General features: G+C 33.8%; 1 protein-coding gene across 2 annotated transcripts; it reads right to left on the bottom strand.

Annotated features, from left to right (window-relative positions):
* Positions 1 to 3669: 3669 nt before the first annotated feature.
* Positions 3670 to 17597, bottom strand: LOC106061604 (uncharacterized). Of its 2 annotated transcripts, none has more exons than XM_013219783.2 (11): positions 17528 to 17597; positions 13896 to 13984; positions 13721 to 13757; positions 13180 to 13285; positions 10788 to 10931; positions 9074 to 9197; positions 8719 to 8847; positions 7946 to 8100; positions 7473 to 7589; positions 7069 to 7210; positions 3670 to 6645 (listed from the first exon to the last, which is right to left on the bottom strand). In XM_013219783.2, exons 2-11 carry the CDS (start codon positions 13975 to 13977, stop codon positions 5357 to 5359), a joined length of 2325 nt encoding a protein of 774 aa, XP_013075237.2. In that variant the 5' UTR covers positions 13978 to 13984; positions 17528 to 17597; the 3' UTR covers positions 3670 to 5356. The 2 variants fall into 2 exon arrangements, with proteins under 2 accessions (XP_013075237.2, XP_013075238.2); XM_013219784.2 differs by having other exon boundaries at positions 17552 to 17584.
* Positions 17598 to 18582: the final 985 nt, after the last annotated feature.

Below are 18582 nucleotides of genomic sequence, written 5' to 3'. Positions count from 1 at the left end.
CCGTAATGCTCTGTAGAAAAGAGAAATGAGCCAGGTTTCCATCTGCCAGCTGAGTGGCCCACAAAGTCAGCTTGCATCTGAATGATTTGATGCGGTCAAACATCACGGTAATCATCTGCTTTGTGCCCTGTAGTTGTGAATTAAGTGCATTGAGATGTTGCGTGATGTCAGTAAGAAAAGCAAGATCCGACAAGAACATTAGGTCACTGAGCTGAGGTATGTCTCTGTCTTTCATTGTCATGAACAATGCTATTTCCTGTCTCAGTTCAAAAAATCTCTGCAGCACTTTTCCACGACTCAATCATCTGACTTCCGTATGATAAAGCAACTCTCCGTATTCCGTTTCTAAATCAGCTAGAAATGACACAAACTGTCTGTGGTTGACGACCCGTGCACGTATGAAGTTCACCGTCTTCACGACAACATCCATCACGTTCTTCATTTGTAGACTTTTGCCACAGAGTGCTTCTCGGTGCAGTGTATGGCTGCAAAAGGTCCCACCAAGCTGAGCTGATTCCGTTTCTCTACCATTAATCCAACACCAATCTTCTCTGAACACATTGCTGGTGCACCGTCCGTAGCCACTGAAACAAGTTTTTCCCACGGTAACCCACGCCTGTCAATACAAGCTTCCAGTTCTTGAAACACGTCGCGTCCAGTCGTCGTTCCTTTCATGGGTAGTAAGTCCAATAACTCTTCAACAATGTTCAAGTTTTCGTCGACCCCACGAATGAATACGGCACAGTATGCGCTGTCTGTTACACCAGTAGACTCGTCCTGTGCAATGGAATATGCTACAAAGTCTTTTGCAGCGGCAATCAGTTGCTGTTGAACATTTGTCGCTGACTCGGTGATCCTGCTTGCAACTGTGTTCGGAGACAAACTATGCCTTCGAAGAGCTTCTTTTTCTCGGGGCAGATAATTTCACACGCCTGTAGCATACACTCTTTTACAAACTGACCTTCAGTGAATGGTCGTGATGCCTTTGCTTTCATCTCGCTAACAAAAACGCTTGCAGTGTTGATGCGTGCAAACAAGTTTCTTTATTGCTGAAAGATGCTTTCAAGTGATGGACTTTTTCCTCGCGCAGTTTGCCGGACAATCCAACATAGGCCTACTGTTTTCGATGCAATGTTTCATAATGTCTATGTACGTTGTATTCCTTGAGCACTGCAAGCAAATCATACAGCGGAGTTTCTCGCCCACTTGTGTGACAAAATATAAATTTTCCCACTTCTCCTGGAACAACCTTTTTTTTTTATCCGCAATCTTTTGCTTTTTGGACGACGATGACATTTTTTAGGGCTACTCCACTACTACAGTAAAGTTGAGTAAACAATGACATCTACTCCTCATCTGACAAACCTGATGACAAAGCAGAAACAAGAATGTTATATGTATCTTTAATCGACAAGCACAACACACATATACACTGTTCTAGCCGCCCGCCTGATACATGTACCCCATCCCTCCCCATCTTCCAATGGCCTGATCGGTCGGAGCGGCGGTATAACGGTGGCCTGTTCGGTCGGAGCGGCGGTATAACGGTGGCCTGTTCGGTCGGAGCGGCGGTATAACGGTGGCCTGTTCGGTCGGAGCGGCGGTATAACGGTGGCCTGTTCGGTCGGAGCGGCGGTATAACGGTGGCCTGTTCGGTCGGAGCGGCGGTATAACGGTGGCCTGTTCGGTCGGAGCGGCGGTATAACGGTGGCCTGTTCGGTCGGAGCGGCGGTATAACGGTGGCCTGTTCGGTCGGAGCGGCGGTATAACGGTGGCCTGTTCGGTCGGAGCGGCGGTATAACGGTGGCCTGTTCGGTCGGAGCGGCGGTATAGCGGCCAGCGGTTAGAATCAGGCCACCATTCACCCAGCTTCTGCTGAGAGCCTAAGCGGTCATTAGGCGACAGTGAAACTACCTCATTTACTGATTTGTGCAGTTGTAAATCATTTTACGGCTAATATGTGGTCATTGTAAATTTTATCTAATTTTTTTTTTTTTTGAATTCGCGGACGTGGCCGCGGGCCACACAAAATAGCGTGGCCCAAGGGCCACGTGTTTGAGACCCCTGCCATAGACAAAATGAAACCCTTCCTTCTGCCCCCCCCCTGTCGTCCAGTGAGAGGTTTGGGCTAGAATGTAGGCTAATAATCGGAAGCAACACTGGAACCAAATATCATTAATATGTAATCCAGAAATATAATTCAGATTTTTAGCGGTCCCCGAAAGGTGAAAAGGCGTTATTACTATTAGTTTTGTGTGGAATGTCCGTCCGTCCGTCCCGTTTAGATCTCGTAAACTAGAAAAGATATTGAAAATCCGACATCATGATATTTAAGACCTTTCAAAGCTCTAATGCAACGGCTACCATTTTCTTTTCTGAAAGTAAAAAATGTATTTTTTTAAAATCAAATATGCAAGCATTTTTTTTTCATAAAAATACACCATTTTCTACAACTATTCCCTATGATTATAATAATTGTAGATCAATGTGATTGGAATTAAATAATACAGACACTGCAAATTTCATTTGAAAATATTTAATAGATACTAAAATATCTTGACATGTGTGTTCATGTATTTTTTTTCCTTTTTGTTTTTACTATTTTACCCTATTTTTGTGAAAAATGTCACTTTTGTAAGTTTTTTTTTTAAATATTTTTTTTCATCATTAAATGATCCATCCAAACATAAAGACACTTATTAAATAGTGACAGATTTGTTGGCATTTCAATTTGGGGGTTTAACCTGCCCTTAATTGTAGGCTAACAAACACAGGAATTTATTTGGTAAGGAAGATGACTTTTGCCATATTTTTAACATATTTATGTAAACGATTTTAGATTTTTTGTCAAAAAAAATATTTTTCTTGTACAATTTTATTGCTAAGTTAAGTAAGTTCTGTCATACTTACTACTACATTTACAAAAAAAAAAAAATGGTTGCTATTTTTTTCAAATAGAAAAAATCTTTTAAACATGCATATAAGTGGAACATAATAAAAAACAATAAGTAGTTTTTCATATTATCGAGTGACCTGCAGAGAATCAGATTACAAGCCTTAAAGCAAAAGTTTTTTTATTTTTTTTTACGAAATGTTTTTTTTTTTAATGAGGTTTTGAATAAGAGATTGACCCTTTACAAAACAATTAGATCAATAAGATATTCATTATATGAAATCAGTTAGGCCAGGTTCACATCTAACTTCACCTTTCCTTGGCATGATGGACCGTTGGGGCACCACATAAGATCTGTCAACCTTCTTTCTCCATTCTTCTCTGTCATTTGCCTTTGATAGAATTAGGGGGCCGATTTTGAGTGTGTTTCCACACACTGTCTTTGTAACCTTGTTTACTTATGTGTTTATGGAATTCACCCAGATTTTATATTTATGTATTAAAGGAATACTCTCAGATTTTATACTTATGTATTAAAGGAATTCTCTCACATTTGTAGAATTTGAGTGACACCCCAGAAACTACTTAACTATGCCATCTTTTTATTATTGCTCCTCATTTAAACTCTCACTGTGGATAACTCTTATCAGTATCTTTATAATGAAGAAGCAACTTCATATACACATTTGCAGCAGACTGATGTTCAATAAAATATTCACACCAAACAAGGTAATGCAAATGTAATGAAATTTAACAAAAAGTTTTATTTTTTTCCTCACAATTTTTATTTTCTTTTTTCAAAAATAATAGTGTTATTCAAAAATCTCACTGTAGAATAGATTCATTTAAGTCAGATCTACAACAACAGATTTGATGTAGTAATGAAAATGTGACATACTGTAATCTCTTTCATAAATTTTGTGTGTAAAATTGTTAAGGAATGTAAAATGAGAATATAAAATGAAAGAATGAACTTTAGAGCAGTTTTTTTTTAAATGCACTGGTCAAAACAAATGTTCAGAATGATGTCATGAAAGAAAAGCAGTACATTGTTATTGTAAAAACTGAAACATATTTACAAAGTATTTACATTCAACAAAACAGTACAATAAGAGGACTAGAACATTTTTTTTACATTTTTTTACATGCTAAATGTATGTTATGAGATCAAATAAATTTACCTATCGCAATACAAGTGTGTTAATTTCACTGAACTTGTGATAAGTAACCTAGGTCTAGATGTATATTTACAACAGTATTTTGAATACTGAAATAAACAACAAATGTAGTTTACAGTTAGCACGATAGTTCTTTATACAAGAAAGATCTAAACAACAACCAGAATACATGGTGGCTGCTTTCTTTCTAATGTAATGTCTCATTCCAGAAATGAAATTCATGAAAACACTCCCGAAAAAACACTGCACCTTTTGACTAAAGAAAATGTACATCAAAGCATGCAACTTAAGGTTGCACAACTAATTTGTGACAATAATTAACTCACAAAAATTCATTTTATACTCAGGTAAATATTTTTATTTCATTACTTTAAAAACTATCTTGTAAATCACAGAAGTTTCTTGAAAAACTTCTTAGACCTACAAAAATGCGAGAAAATATGCATTAAAAGTTTATCAGTCATCACTGTTTCAGGGTGCTAAGACAATACAATGGACAAAGACTTCCATTTGGTTATAAGTCAACTAATTAGCATTGACATTTTTCAACCTATTTTATGATACCTAGAGGATAATTTTTCCAAAGAATCATATCACATGTACATTTAAGTCCGAACCATCTCTACTCTCACTGGTTCCCAGTTTTGTGGAGTTTTTCTTGTCTACCTACTAAGCTAATTACATGAAATCTTCTCCAGGTTATCCTTAACCAAAACAATCGTCTAAACTATATCGATGGAATACAACACCTAATACTTACCTTTTTAAAAAAAAAATGAATCTAAAACTGAGCAGCCAGCAAAAATTATAAAAATTTGTGTTTCATTTATACAAGCATTTGTATGTACTACAAATGCATTCAATGAAAAGTCATGGATAATTAAACGCTTACATTTCACTTGCTTATATATATTTCTAATTACTTTCTTCAATACCACACCACAATCTGAATTACAAATATTTGTCAATAAATGCGTACATACTTCATAGAGGTTGACTGAACTTTTCATGAAAGAAAGAAATCTTTGTTTTAAAAGATTAGCTATCGCAATTCAATTAATTACAAAAATATATTGTAAAAAAATAATTTGAGGCTAGAAGAGGATTCTCTAAAACTGAATTGTGGAAAGACTTGGTAGTCAAGTGTAAACTTTTTTTAACTGCTCGATGAAACTGATGAAATATACTGGTAAGTAAAAAAAAAAACGTATTCAGAAGAAATATTTGGAAGATATATGACTAATGACTAAATATAATGGGAGATTCAAGCATCTCAGAGAAAGCTCTAGGACAAAATTTGGTCAAAGTGTGGCAACTTCTTCTCATGGTCTGGGCAAATGGATTTCTTTGGTATTTCAGCATCTTCTACTGAGTGAGACATTCTCTTCCTTCCAGCTTTCATGATGATGCCATCAGACATGGACACTGTTTGGTTGCTCAAAGCACTTTCAGCTTGGTCAGTGTCCATCAGCTCCAGCTCTCTGTTCACATGTTCTCCCCTGCTCCTATTTAAGTTGACATCCATGACAGATTCATATCCAATAGGGTCACTTTGCTCATCCTGCTCTATCATCTTGACCCAGTTGTTAACAATATCATCTTCACTACCTGTAAAAGCCCCTGGACCAAAGGCTTCAATGACAAAGGCAACGTCATCGTCAGAATTTGTTTTGCTGGTGACATTTCCAAAAGGGTTTTGCTGGGTGTTATCTCCAGAACGATGTAACATCAAGTCAGTTGCCATTGGAATACCATGTGAAACATTGCTATGAGTGACTGCTGATGATTGAGAGTCAGCATTTGCATCAAAGCCATTCAATAATATTCTAGTTGGACTGCCAACCGTTGCTACTACTTTCTGACTGTGAATAACAGTTCCTTGATCAGTTGGCACCTTTAAAGGTTGCTGACAGTTCGATTGTATTGTCTCAACTCTATTATAGTTCCGAGTAGCTTCCATAACTCCCTCAACCATCTTGTTCGCTGTGTGGGCAGTCTTTTTTATTTGAGGAAACCTACCATCAGGTGTGCTTGATTTGAGTGACAATACCTTCATATCCCCAAATGAATCTGCTTGACCAAGTACACAGTCACTGACATCTGTAACTTTATTTTCACTGGGCCTGACTTGTAAAGCCAAATTTTTCAAAAGTATTGAGCAGGAATAAGCTTTCTCATCCGTATTTATTTCAAGAACTTGAATAGATTCTTGTGTTTCATTTTGAGGATGACCTGCTTTCACTAGACTGGAACATTTCTCACTATTTTTTTTAAAGGTTTTCACCTTTAAAGGTTGCTGTCTGGCAACTTTTTTGTTCCTAGACAGATTTTTGTTAATCTTGGTGCTGCTGTGAAATACATATTTTTTACTTCTTTGTGATGTAGTTGCTTCTGGTTTTTCCATACTTTTGCAGCCACCAACAAAATATTGGAGTCCACTTGACTGCTCTGGAGAAAGCTGAAAGGAGTTCTCTCCAAAAACAGTTTTTGCAGAAATACTTGTTTTGTTTTTCAGTAAAGCATATAGCCTTTCAAACTTCTCTTTATAATTCTCTGACGGAAAAGCATTGTCCTCTGTAAAAAAAATAAAAATTAATAATAATAAAATTAAATAAATTTGTTAAGATATTTAGCATAGCATTTGAATTTTTTACAACTACCTTGGGGTTCAATAATTCGTTTTTTTTTAATTGTTTTTTATCTATGTAAAGATAAAGAAATATGGTTGAAGATCAATTAAATATGCTTTTAAAAAATCAAGTTGTAGTTTGTTTTCTTACTTTAATATTTGATTGAATGTAAATAGATCTACTTGCAGTCAACAGACACACATTCTAAGTATTTAGCAACATTCATAAGTATTAAGTTTTCATTTATCAGATCCACAAGTTTATTTCTAGATTTATAAAGTATAAATTGTAAAAAAATTTCACTAGGATATAAGAGTCGAGATTTAATGTGGGAAAAAAAAACAAGACATATTAATGTAAATTATACCTGTCAGTTGTCGTACAGCTTTTTCTGCACTAAGACGAGTTCCAGGGCAGCCATCAAGGCTTTGTCGCATCACAGCTCTTAACTCCAATGGGATGGACTCTGGTAATGCAATCAATAATATGTGCTCTGGTTTTTGTGTCATCTAAAATATGAATGGAAATGAGACTGCATTTTAATCATAAGAATTTTTTCTGAAGGTTCGTTCATGAAAAAAAAAATTATTAAAAAACTCATGAAAATCACAGAAGTTAAAACTGACTAAGTTTAAATCTATGAAGGTTTAACGTTTTGAGGTAAAATCAATCTAGATTAAATAGTGCAGGCCCAAGACTCCAGGCAAACAATTATGGGCAACCCAAGAAAGGAACTAAGAATATAGTATTGAAATGAAAGAAATTCAATACCAAGTCTTTGATGTCATCTTCCTTCAATAACTGCATCAAATGATAGGAAGTCTGAACAAAATACAGAGTGAGAGAAAGAGCGTAGACATCCATGGCACAGCTACACACCACCTGTTTCTGCACAAAGGAAAGAAAATATATTATTATATTACAGAAAACAATAAACCATTCTATCTTATAATAGATTAACAGAGTATCAATTTAATCTAAAAACTTTAGCTATGTCTTCAATTTACACTCTAGCATAAAAAAAAAAAGTATCAAAAAGTCCAACTCAAATCAATATTTTTAAAATCATAAAATACACTTTCCACAAGTTATTTTCAACAATAGTCTTTCATAAAACTTTACATAGAATGCTTCAGACTTAACCTCATACAATTCAAAAAGTCTGACAATTTTTTTTTAAAGCCAAAACTTTGTTTTTCAGTAATTATTTTGGTTTTGTTTTCATATTTGTAATAGAAATTTACTTTGTGATTTAAAGCTTGCCAAATTTCAGGCGACCAGTACCATATTGTGGTGTGAGCATGATGGGGCAAGGCTGTACCTTGGCGCTGGCAGCTGCCAAAATCAATCAATTTGACAGTAAAATCCTTGCCATTCTTAAAAATCATTATATTGTCAGCTGCAAGAAAAAGTCATGTTATAAAACATACGAAATACATGCATGAAGATATATCATCAGTTTTTCACTGACATATTTGAGATGAGTTTATCAATTGATGCACCTATAATATAAGCAACTTTCACATTTATAAATGAAATTTTAGGTCTGATTGATTATTCTGAAGATACACAGAGATGGGCTGCCAAAAGAAAGGTCAAAGCCAGATATATAACAGGACATATAATTTTTAAAACTAAAAAACAGTCTAAAAATCTCTAAGAATACCAGATAGCAGATAAGAAAAGCATAAGGAGTTAAACTAAAAAAATATCTACATAAAAGATCAAAAGTCAACTTGATTAACCATATAAACACACAAATATCATCAAATATGCGCACAATTAAAAGTCTTGATCATTTCCACACTCACTGAACTATATAATATAATGAATGAGAAACATGAGGAACGAGATAGGATGAAAAACTAATTGAAGCTTTAAGTCACAATGCACATATCCTGACCAATGTAAAACTTCAGGAGCTTGAAAACTCTAGAAAATGTCACTTCTACTGTATTCTACAGCATTATGTGATGGATGAGAGAGATGAATGAGATAAGATGAAAACCTAACTTACGCTTCAGGTCACAATGCACATATCCTGACTGATGTAAAACTTCAAGGGCTTGAAAGCTCTGTCTGGCCAAAGTGAGTAGTCTCTGAGGTGACTCCGCTATCCATGCCCGCTCTTCAGTCAATGGCAAACCTGGACATTTAAATTAGTGAAACACATTTTACCTCCAATTAAATAATGGGCTAATAATAATAATAATAATAAACTTACATTAATAAAGCAAAATCTTAGTAATAATTATGGACAGCTAATAATTACCACCGGCTTCATTTTTTTTTTAACAATATCTAATTAACTTTACTTTAAAACCATGAGGATTACAATAGAAATTAGCGTCTCCCTACAATAATGATCATACCTGCATGTTCCAAAAGAATCTGAATGTGGTGGTTTCTTATAATAATACCATAAACACAACAAATGTTGATGTGCCTGTTCATCAGAGTGACTTTAATTTCCTCAGGATGAAAGTACGTGTCCATCTGTAGTGAAACAGACAAACGTATAGATTAAATGTCTACAAAACATAAAAAAAAAACAACTAACGAACATAAAGAAGTAACATTCTTCTTCTTCTTCTAGCCAGCTTTATTGCTGCTGAGCTGTGGGCTCTTTTGCAGACTGTGCCAAAAAAGAAGTAACATAAAACTATAACTTTACTAACATTTGCAAACTAGTTCTGAATTCATTTTTGACATGTAATGTTATATAGTATTGATGTTTCTGCTAGGGTGGAACTGGATCGGATTTTCCCAAACCCCTGTTTTAGCATCAAACACTTATTTCAAAGTGAAAAAAATCCAATGAGCTATGCCCCTGAAGAATGTCTAGCATTTTTTGTCCCTGATGGTACCATGCAGAAAATGCCAGAACAATTAAGTTTGAGTTTGAGTAATGAGTTTTTGGCACATCGGCACAATTTAGGCCATGTCGTGCCCGTAATCCTTCAAGGATTACTCTCCTTTACAAGAGCTAAATTCCATGCAGTTAAATCATTAAAAATAAGGTCTATTCACAGTTAAAATAGTAAAGGTAGTAAAGTAATATTAATATGTATACTTTTAGTAACAATATGTACAGATTTCTTAACGGTACAGTTTTGATGCTGAGACATTGAACAAAGCACAACAACACTATCTTGGGTCTATGGGCACTTGGCTGAATGACTAGACAATATATGTCAAAACTTATTGTTAGCACCTCTCTATTGACTTCTTTTAACCCAGCACAATGTACTGCCAACATTTAACAAGTTTTAGAGCATAGGACTGGTTGCCTAAATCAGCCAAGAAGACCTATGAGTTAGCAGTTTGGGTCTCTAATTAGCATGCATGACTAGATTTACACAAGGATACACACATGATGTAATTTTTTTTATTTTTTTTTAAGCAATGTCTATAATTTATAAAACAAGTAAAATTTGTTTTTTTAAATCAAATAAAAAAAAAACAACAACAAAGCTAATCTAAAGAAAAGAACTCCACACTTACAACTGTAACTCTCAATAAAGTAGAAGTTATGTCCCTAATTTCAAACAAAATCATTAATTACCAATAATAAACTCTCTAAATGGTTATTTTTTAAATTGATTCATGTTCATATTTTTTTAGGTACAATAAATATTTTTTTTAAAGTTTAAGCTTGTTCTGAGAATGGGTGTGGGAGAAATAACGTGTTCAATTATCCACTCTAAGGGGAGACATCCTACATATTTAGCTGTATCTGTGAATACTGAAGGATTAATATCCCCTTGTTGGTATCAAACAATAATTAATTGGCTAATTGGTTACTTTTTTTTTTATTGATTCATGTCTTGTCTATGCCCATGAATAATTGTGCAAAGTTTCAACATGATCCAAGAATGTGTGTGGAAGAAATAATGTGTACAAACTTTTTACCTGACAGACAGAGTTAGTTGATAGATTTACACAAGGATACATGTAAATGTAAATAAGATAAAAAAAATAAATGTATTATTACCACAATTATATTTGAATTTAAAATGTGGGTTTTCATTTGTCAGCATACAAATATTTTTTACCAAATTATCTTCTAATATATACAAATGATACCTCTAAGGTCTTTATTGCAAATTTAACGCCAGTCATTCCATCACGAAAGAATGACACTGTGCCATGCACACTTTTTCTGTCAGATTCTCTGGTTCCACAATAATGCAAGCCAGGCTCATATTTACCATCTGAAGGCTGCAGGTTCTGTATTGCATAATTTGTATAATTAGAACATGATTATTCTAGCATAACCCTATACTAAAGTCTAGAAAAAAAATCATTTTAAAAAACTTTCAATTATGTAGCATCCAATGTAAGATATATCATAAATTTCACTGCTACAATTAGGGTTTCTTATAGTTCTTTTTGCTTTCTTGGTCTCCCAATCAAAGGATGGATTTTATATTATTAGTCTAAGTTGGAATAGCATTTTAATTTTATGTTCTTCTTGTGGCGACTTCTGCTGTTCGTGAATCTTTTCTATACTTCTCTTTTTTTTTCTTTCTTTTAGTGAGCTCCTTTAAAACATTAATTCAATAATTCACAATACAGCTCTACTTAAAATATATTTTTTAACTCAAGTACTGGTTAGTGGGAAGCATGGTCAGATACTAAGAATGCTTGAACTTGGCTTGGCTACCTATGAAGGGGGCCTGAGGTTCGAAACCCGACTCGAGCAGAGTTGTGTTTAATGAGTGCAGCATTGAAAACCTTCTCCCAGATACTCCCTCCCCAACTGGTCCACAAATGAGATTGAACCATAGCCCTCTGATCATGCTGTAAGCATGAAAGTAGCGCAATATAAAAGCTATTATTATTACTATTATTACTGAAATAATAAATCCACAACATAATAGTACTTAAATATACTGATACAACTGAGCTTCTCTATGTTCTTAACTTAATCTTTACTTTCACTAATAATTGACTTCAAAGATATAAAGTGAGTAAAGTCTTATTACGACTTATGAATCCCATAACAACTCTAGAACCTGCAACACTTCAAAGACCAGCTACAACTCAAGGACCTTGACCAACTCACTTTATCCCCATTTATATCTTTTTAAACCATCTTTTCTAGAATCACAAAAACTTCTTTCTAAATATTTCAATATGCTAAGAACTTCTAGAAACTAACTTATGCCACTTTTTATCTAAAACTTTCTCTGATTTGTTAAATATAATTAAAACAAGTTTACTACTGTGAACTTCTTTGACCTGACCTCATTTCTAGAAATAGAATGTGGTCACAGTATCGGTAAAGCGCCTGGCTTCTGCACCGAAGTCCCGGGTTTGAATGCTGATGAATTTCAGTATTTTTGTCGCCTTTGAGTCCACCCAGCTCTAATGGGTACCTGACATTAGTTGGGGAAAAGCAAAAGCGGTTAGTCATTGTGCTGGCCACATGACACCCTCTGTAACCATAGTCCACAGAAACAGATATCCTTTATATCAGGGGTGGGTAAATTACGGCCCGCGGGCCACATGCAACAACAAAAATCATGTGTGCCCACAGTATATACATATAAAAATGCTAATCTATTTAAACTAATTCCAAATATCTCTATACATTATTGAAACTCTCTTATTATAAAAAGTCTCAGGCCAGTATTTATTTAACTTTTTTTAAGATTATCCCAACCATAAACTCTAAACAGAAAAGTTTGCACAAAGCTGCGTGATTTCTCCTCATATTGCAACTATATAAATGACAATACAGAAGTCATCAGAGCTAGGGGGCCTCAACCGCAGGCAGTTTAGAAAAGTATCTGAAGATTTAGAAACTAAATATTCCGATGTATCAGCTGGCTTAGCATTGACAAAGTAATGAGAAGAATATAAATTCTCAAGGACGAAATGTCTTTGAAGGACATTGACTGTGACCTTGCTACTAATATGTCTAATGAAGAGTGGAAGACATTTTATGTTTTTCATGGTAGTTATTGCAATGGGCTGCTTGCTTATGTAATGCATGTTAAATCTATTCAATTCAGGAACATTACGCACGAGTGTAAACAGTTAAATACTTCACATTAAGTACAACTGTACATTTGTGGTGAAATGTTATGATATGAAAAGACAATAGCAAATTTAAAAAAAAATCGTTAAATTGGTTTCAGAAATTGCTAACTCTTGTGGTAATCCCTCAATTTGGAGTGTGAAAAAAAAGGAAAAGCGATTGTATAATACAGTATAAATATGAATTAAAAGACATTATACATTTAGCTAGCTTATTTTTCTAAGTTGTAAGTATATATATATATATATATATATATATATATATATATATATATGCGGCCCGCCATTCCCAAAATTTTGTTAATGCGGCCCTTGATACAAAAAATGTTGCCCATCCCTGCTTTATATGCAATAGATGGTAAAGCGAATTTCCAAATATAAAAAAATAAAGAAATAGAATTACTTAGATCTGTGTCTGGAAAAATGTACTCACCTCATCCCAGATCAATCCATATGTTCCATCGAGCGTCACTAACTTTGTCACATCATTTAGAAATGTGTCAATAATATTGCTATTCCGTTGCACAAACAAGATCTCACTAAAAATGAACAACAATTGAAAGACTACATATAATTATTTTAAAAGATTTTAAATGTTAAGTAGTGATCTTAGTTCTTTGAGCCACATATTACAATTAAGACCTCACAGTGAAATCATTATAATATTTTAAACATCCATTATAACATTCATTTTCTTTTCCTTTAGATCTAAATAGTATTGATACTTAAGAAGATTACTGGGTTTTTTTTTATTTTACAACTAAATTTTACTTTTTGGTGGCTTAGTATTTATTTCTTTTTCAGACAGATATTTTAGAAATTAATAATTAAGTTTACAAAGATTACTTTATCAGCGAGACGGCCAGAGAAACATTCAAAATTTGGGGTGAAGATGTCATTGCCTACATAGGCTTTTTGACAGGATAATGTTTCAGGAAAAAGAAAATGAGGTTGTAAATTATTGATTAAGTTACCTTTGCCAGTGGTAAATTTCACAGTCAGCATCCAAGACTTTGTTTATGTAAAGAAAAAAATGTACATGAGAAATTTCTCTTTAAAAAAAAATAGGTCCTATGATACATAAAGATAAAAAGCATTTTTTTATACTACAAATTATGACTATAGTTAATATTAAGAAGGCTAAGGAACCTTTAGAAAACTTGGAGCTAGTAATGGTATGATGGTCCTCATCAGGCCCACTCTCTTGTGCACAAAACAGAATACTATCCATTCAAAGTCTGAAACAAATATAACAATATTAAGATATTTGAGACTTTTACTAATTGTATTTCGATGTAATTTATAACTAAGTTTATTATATTATATTATAGTAACTGATGATTATCTCAACAATGAACGTTTTGCATACAGGTTAAGCTGTGGCCATTGGTACTACAACTCCTCAAGGTGCAGTGTAAAATGGTAATTGGTGACATTAGAAATAGTTATAAAGTACATAAAAGAGGTGAATTGTTTTGTAAACTAAGATCATGTGAACAGGAACACATGTATCAATAAAAAGTTATTAACAAGTAAGGCAAGATGTAGTACTGAAAGAAGTAGATCAGAGAGTCATATAATACTAGTATTCAACATTGTATTTTTCTGATTCATCACAGTTCTTTTCTTTGTGCTCCCTCCACTGTACATTAAGATATATAGAATATAGATAGATCTATGATTCTATCTAGATTAGATAAAGATCTATGTCTAGCTAGTTAAGTATAATATACTAGACTTCTATCTTATGTTATATAATACAGACGTTAATTCAAAAAGAAGATAATTACGTCCTACGCGTCATGCATTTAGTAATGCATATTAATCAACGACCTAAGCTCTGCCAAGTCAATGATTTTCTTGGCTAGCTTAGGCAACCCATTCCATGCTCTAATAGCATTAGGGAAGAAGGAGCATTTGTACAAATATATCCTAGCATATGGAACGAGGATTGTGCCTTTATCTTTGTGTCTGAAGAGTATTTTATTAAATTTTGTTTTTGCATTTGAAGATTATGATTCAGCGTTTTATCTATAATTGCTACTTTACTTTTGAGTTTTCTATCCTGAAGGCTTTCTAAATTTAGTGATTTTACTAAAGTATTACTCTAGTCAAATGTGAATATTCATTTGTTATGAATCTCACTACTCTACTTTGTGTCTGTTCCAGTTTCTTAATGTTTTCTTGAGTTGAGGGGTCCCAAACAGAGGATGCATATTCTATTATTGGCCTAACCAAGGTTAAATAACATTTTAGTTTTATGTTCTTAATTAATACTCTTATTTGATTTATAGAAATTTCTTTTAATAAATCTTAACGCTTTGTTTAATTTTTTTAAAATAGTTTCATCAATATGGGGATTCCATGACAGTTTTTCATTTATTATAACACCTAGGTATTTTGCATTTAATCTGTGTTACATGTTTACCATGAATAAGATAAGTGGAATTAATTTGTTTTAATTTTTTTCTGTTAATAACTGAAATTTTTCTGGGTGGAAAGACATGCTCCAATTTGATTCCCATTTCTGTAATTCATCTAATTCTCTTTGTAAAATTTCTGTCTTGTGTTGTTTTTATTGTTCTAGACCAGGGGTGGGCAAATTACGACCCACATGCAGCCCGTCAGAATGTTTTATGCAGCCCGCGAACACCTACAGAATTTTGATGTGCCCACAGATTAAACATCTAATAAAGAGAAAAAAATATAATTAAATAATTTTAAATATCTTATCTCTTATGATGAAGAGGCTAAAGAAACATTGTCTCTGCATGTCATTCTAAAAAGTTTAAAGCAAATGAAGATTATGCTTGTTTGTAATATTTCCATCCATTTAGTCAAAGACTTAAACTCAGGCCAGTATTTATTCAATGCTATGAAGAACTGTGTTGAAAGGGTTGGGTTAGTTTGGAACAAGATGGCAAGTGTAACAACTGATGAAGCCCGTATTTTGACTGAGTAAAACAGTTATTTTTTAAATAAATTAAAGAACAATATCCCAACGCTACACAGGAAAGTTTGCATAAAACTGCATTGAATATCAAACATGTTATTGACCCAATTATCAGCGATCAAATATATCAGAGCTTGGGGACTTGACCACACACAGTTCGGAGAAGTACTTGAAGATGTGAAAACAAAACATTCCAATGTTTGTATCACAGTAGAGTCCGCTGGGTTAGCATGGGCAAGGTATTGAGAAGAATATAGGATCTCAAGAAATTGTTATGTCCCTTGAAGGACATTGACTGTGACTTTGTGAGTAATATTTCTAAAGAAGAGTGAAGACAGACTTCGTGTTTTTCATCATATCTCAATGGGTTGCTTGCACAGGAAATGTCTGTACATCTTTCCAAACATAACTTTTTCATTTCTCCAGACAAGCAAGTGAAAACAGGTTTAATAATTTTCCTTTGCTGAAAGGTTTCTAGTAAAATGGTTGAAAAGTACAAGAATTGTTAAATTTAAAATACACATTTTAAGACACCAAGATCTTAAAACCAGTTTTCAATATCCTCACTTCACCATTACATAAGTACAGAAGCTGATTCAGCTCCAGACGAAATATATCCAAGCAGATTACGACCTTCCACTGGAACTTGATGCTAAATTTTTACATTATTTGGGTCCACATAAATCGTGAACAAGACTTTTTGTGTTTGAAAAAAAAAAAGTGTAAGAACAACTCGATGCTGACAGACTGTAATTTGACAGCAGTCAAAAGGATAACAACTAGTTAGCTAGTTCCACCGCAGTTCCAAAACATTATTCACGAGTGTAAAATAAAATATTTTACATTAAGTACAACAGTACAATCTAATTGTTGTGATGTAAATAGGCAATAACAAATTTGTTTTTAATATTCATAGAATTAATTTCAGAAATCGCTAAATCTTGTAATTCCTCAATTGGTAGTGTAAAAAAAGATGTAAATGTTTAATACAGTACCGGTATACATATATATTTTCTAAGTTGTAAATATACATATATTATATATATATTCTGCCCCCCAATCCTAAAAATTGTTTAATGCGGCCCTCGATTGAAAAAGGTTGCCCACCCCAGTTCTAGACGTGTATATATAGGTTATATATTATACAATCGTCTGCAAATAATCTGACTTTAGTTCCTGAACTAATGCAATTTGCCTTGGTAAATCATTTATGTAAATTAGTGGACCTACTAAGTCACTAAGACTGTTCCCTGAGGTACACCACCGTACACCTGAGTTTACTGTACTGTAGCGAACTGTTAGTAGTGCACTTGAGACTTGAGTGTTACTGTAGTAGTAGTAGACTCAAGACTTTACTGTAGACTAGTGTAGTGTTATTAGTTTACATTTACCATATATTTAATATTGTGTTTTTTGTTGATTAAGAATTTCAATTTCTGATCTAAGAATAGAGCAAAATTAGAGCCAGAGGCAGATCCATTTAATTTATTAGTAGTACTAAGGCTAAGGAGACTAAGTACTAGATCTTGTACTACTACTACTACTAGATCTAGTTAAAAATCTAGACTAGTACTACTCAGTCTCAGTCTAGAGTACTCTAGAGTCTAGTAGTAGTTACTGTTAGTAAAAGTAGATAACTGGTTACACCATAACTTAACAGATTTAATTAGTTTCTTCTTTCTCTCCAATCGAAAAATCCACTGATGTAATGGACCATCAATGCTAAAGTAGGCCTATTTTATTTTTTTTAAACAAACTATGCACAGACTGCCATAGCTATTAGATCTATTAGTATTATTGCATGATAAGAATTATTGGAATAGTTTACTTTAGAGTTTAGATGCCCAGATACCTATAACTAGACAGGCCACCATGTTGTTTTTAAGCATATTGATCTCCCTTTTTTACGTTTGTATAGATCTACTGAAATAGAATCTAGAGTCTAGATCTAAATGTCTAAATAAAATGTTAACAATAGTTTGAATTTATTTTTTCTTTTTTTCTTCTTATCTAATTATTAATTCACAAAAATATCTGATTAACAATTACATTTATAATGATCTAGGCCTATCTATTACGTCAGAAGCAAGATATCTACTTGTTCAATTATTTTTCTTTTGAACAAAATTATGCTATAATGACTATATGAATATGGCTTAGATATCTATATAGTGCAGTTATGCCCAAAATGCGGCCCGCGGGCAAGATCCGGCCCGCAACGTGGTTCCATCCGACCCGCCGAAATGTTGGCATAAAGTATAGAAAATGCCCCATCCAAAAAAAAAAATGTTTTCTAGTGTATCTTTACTTATGTTAGGGCCTTCAATTTTTCTTTAGTTATTTGGTACCACGACCTTTCAAATTTGCAAGCTTTATTAAATTCAACGATCTAAATTGTTTGTAAAATGTTTTACAGGTTTCGGAATCGGATGTTCCTTTAGAGTTGAAGATAGTTTACTTCCTAGTCCAAACCTCCTGCAGGACGACGGGGGATGGGAGCGGGCAGGGTTTGAACCCTCGACCGTCGATAAATCCGATTTCGAACGACAGTCCAGTGCGCAAACAGCACGACCAGGTAGCCATCCCTTTTACTTTACTTTTTGTGGAAGGAAATGAGTCGCAGTAAAGCTAGCTACAACGTTGCAGGTATTTTAAGGAAAGAAATCAAACCGTTTTCTGACATCGTGAAAAAGAAAAGCTTCAAATGTCCAATTCATTAATGTAAGTAGTAAATCCTAGGATTTCAAATCAAATAGTTTCAAATTCAAATCAATTTCAATTTGCTTATCGCCTTTTGTATTTTTCGTTCATGTGGCCCGCGACACGAGTGTCGGAAATTAAAATGACCCGCAGGTCAAATTAGAATGCGCATCACTGAAATAG

The sequence above is a fragment of the Biomphalaria glabrata genome, chromosome 1, assembly GCF_947242115.1.
Source record: "Biomphalaria glabrata chromosome 1, xgBioGlab47.1, whole genome shotgun sequence".
NCBI lineage: Eukaryota > Metazoa > Mollusca > Gastropoda > Planorbidae > Biomphalaria > Biomphalaria glabrata.
The sequence above is the reverse complement of the archived record's forward strand: the minus strand, read 5'-3'. Positions and strand labels throughout refer to the sequence as shown.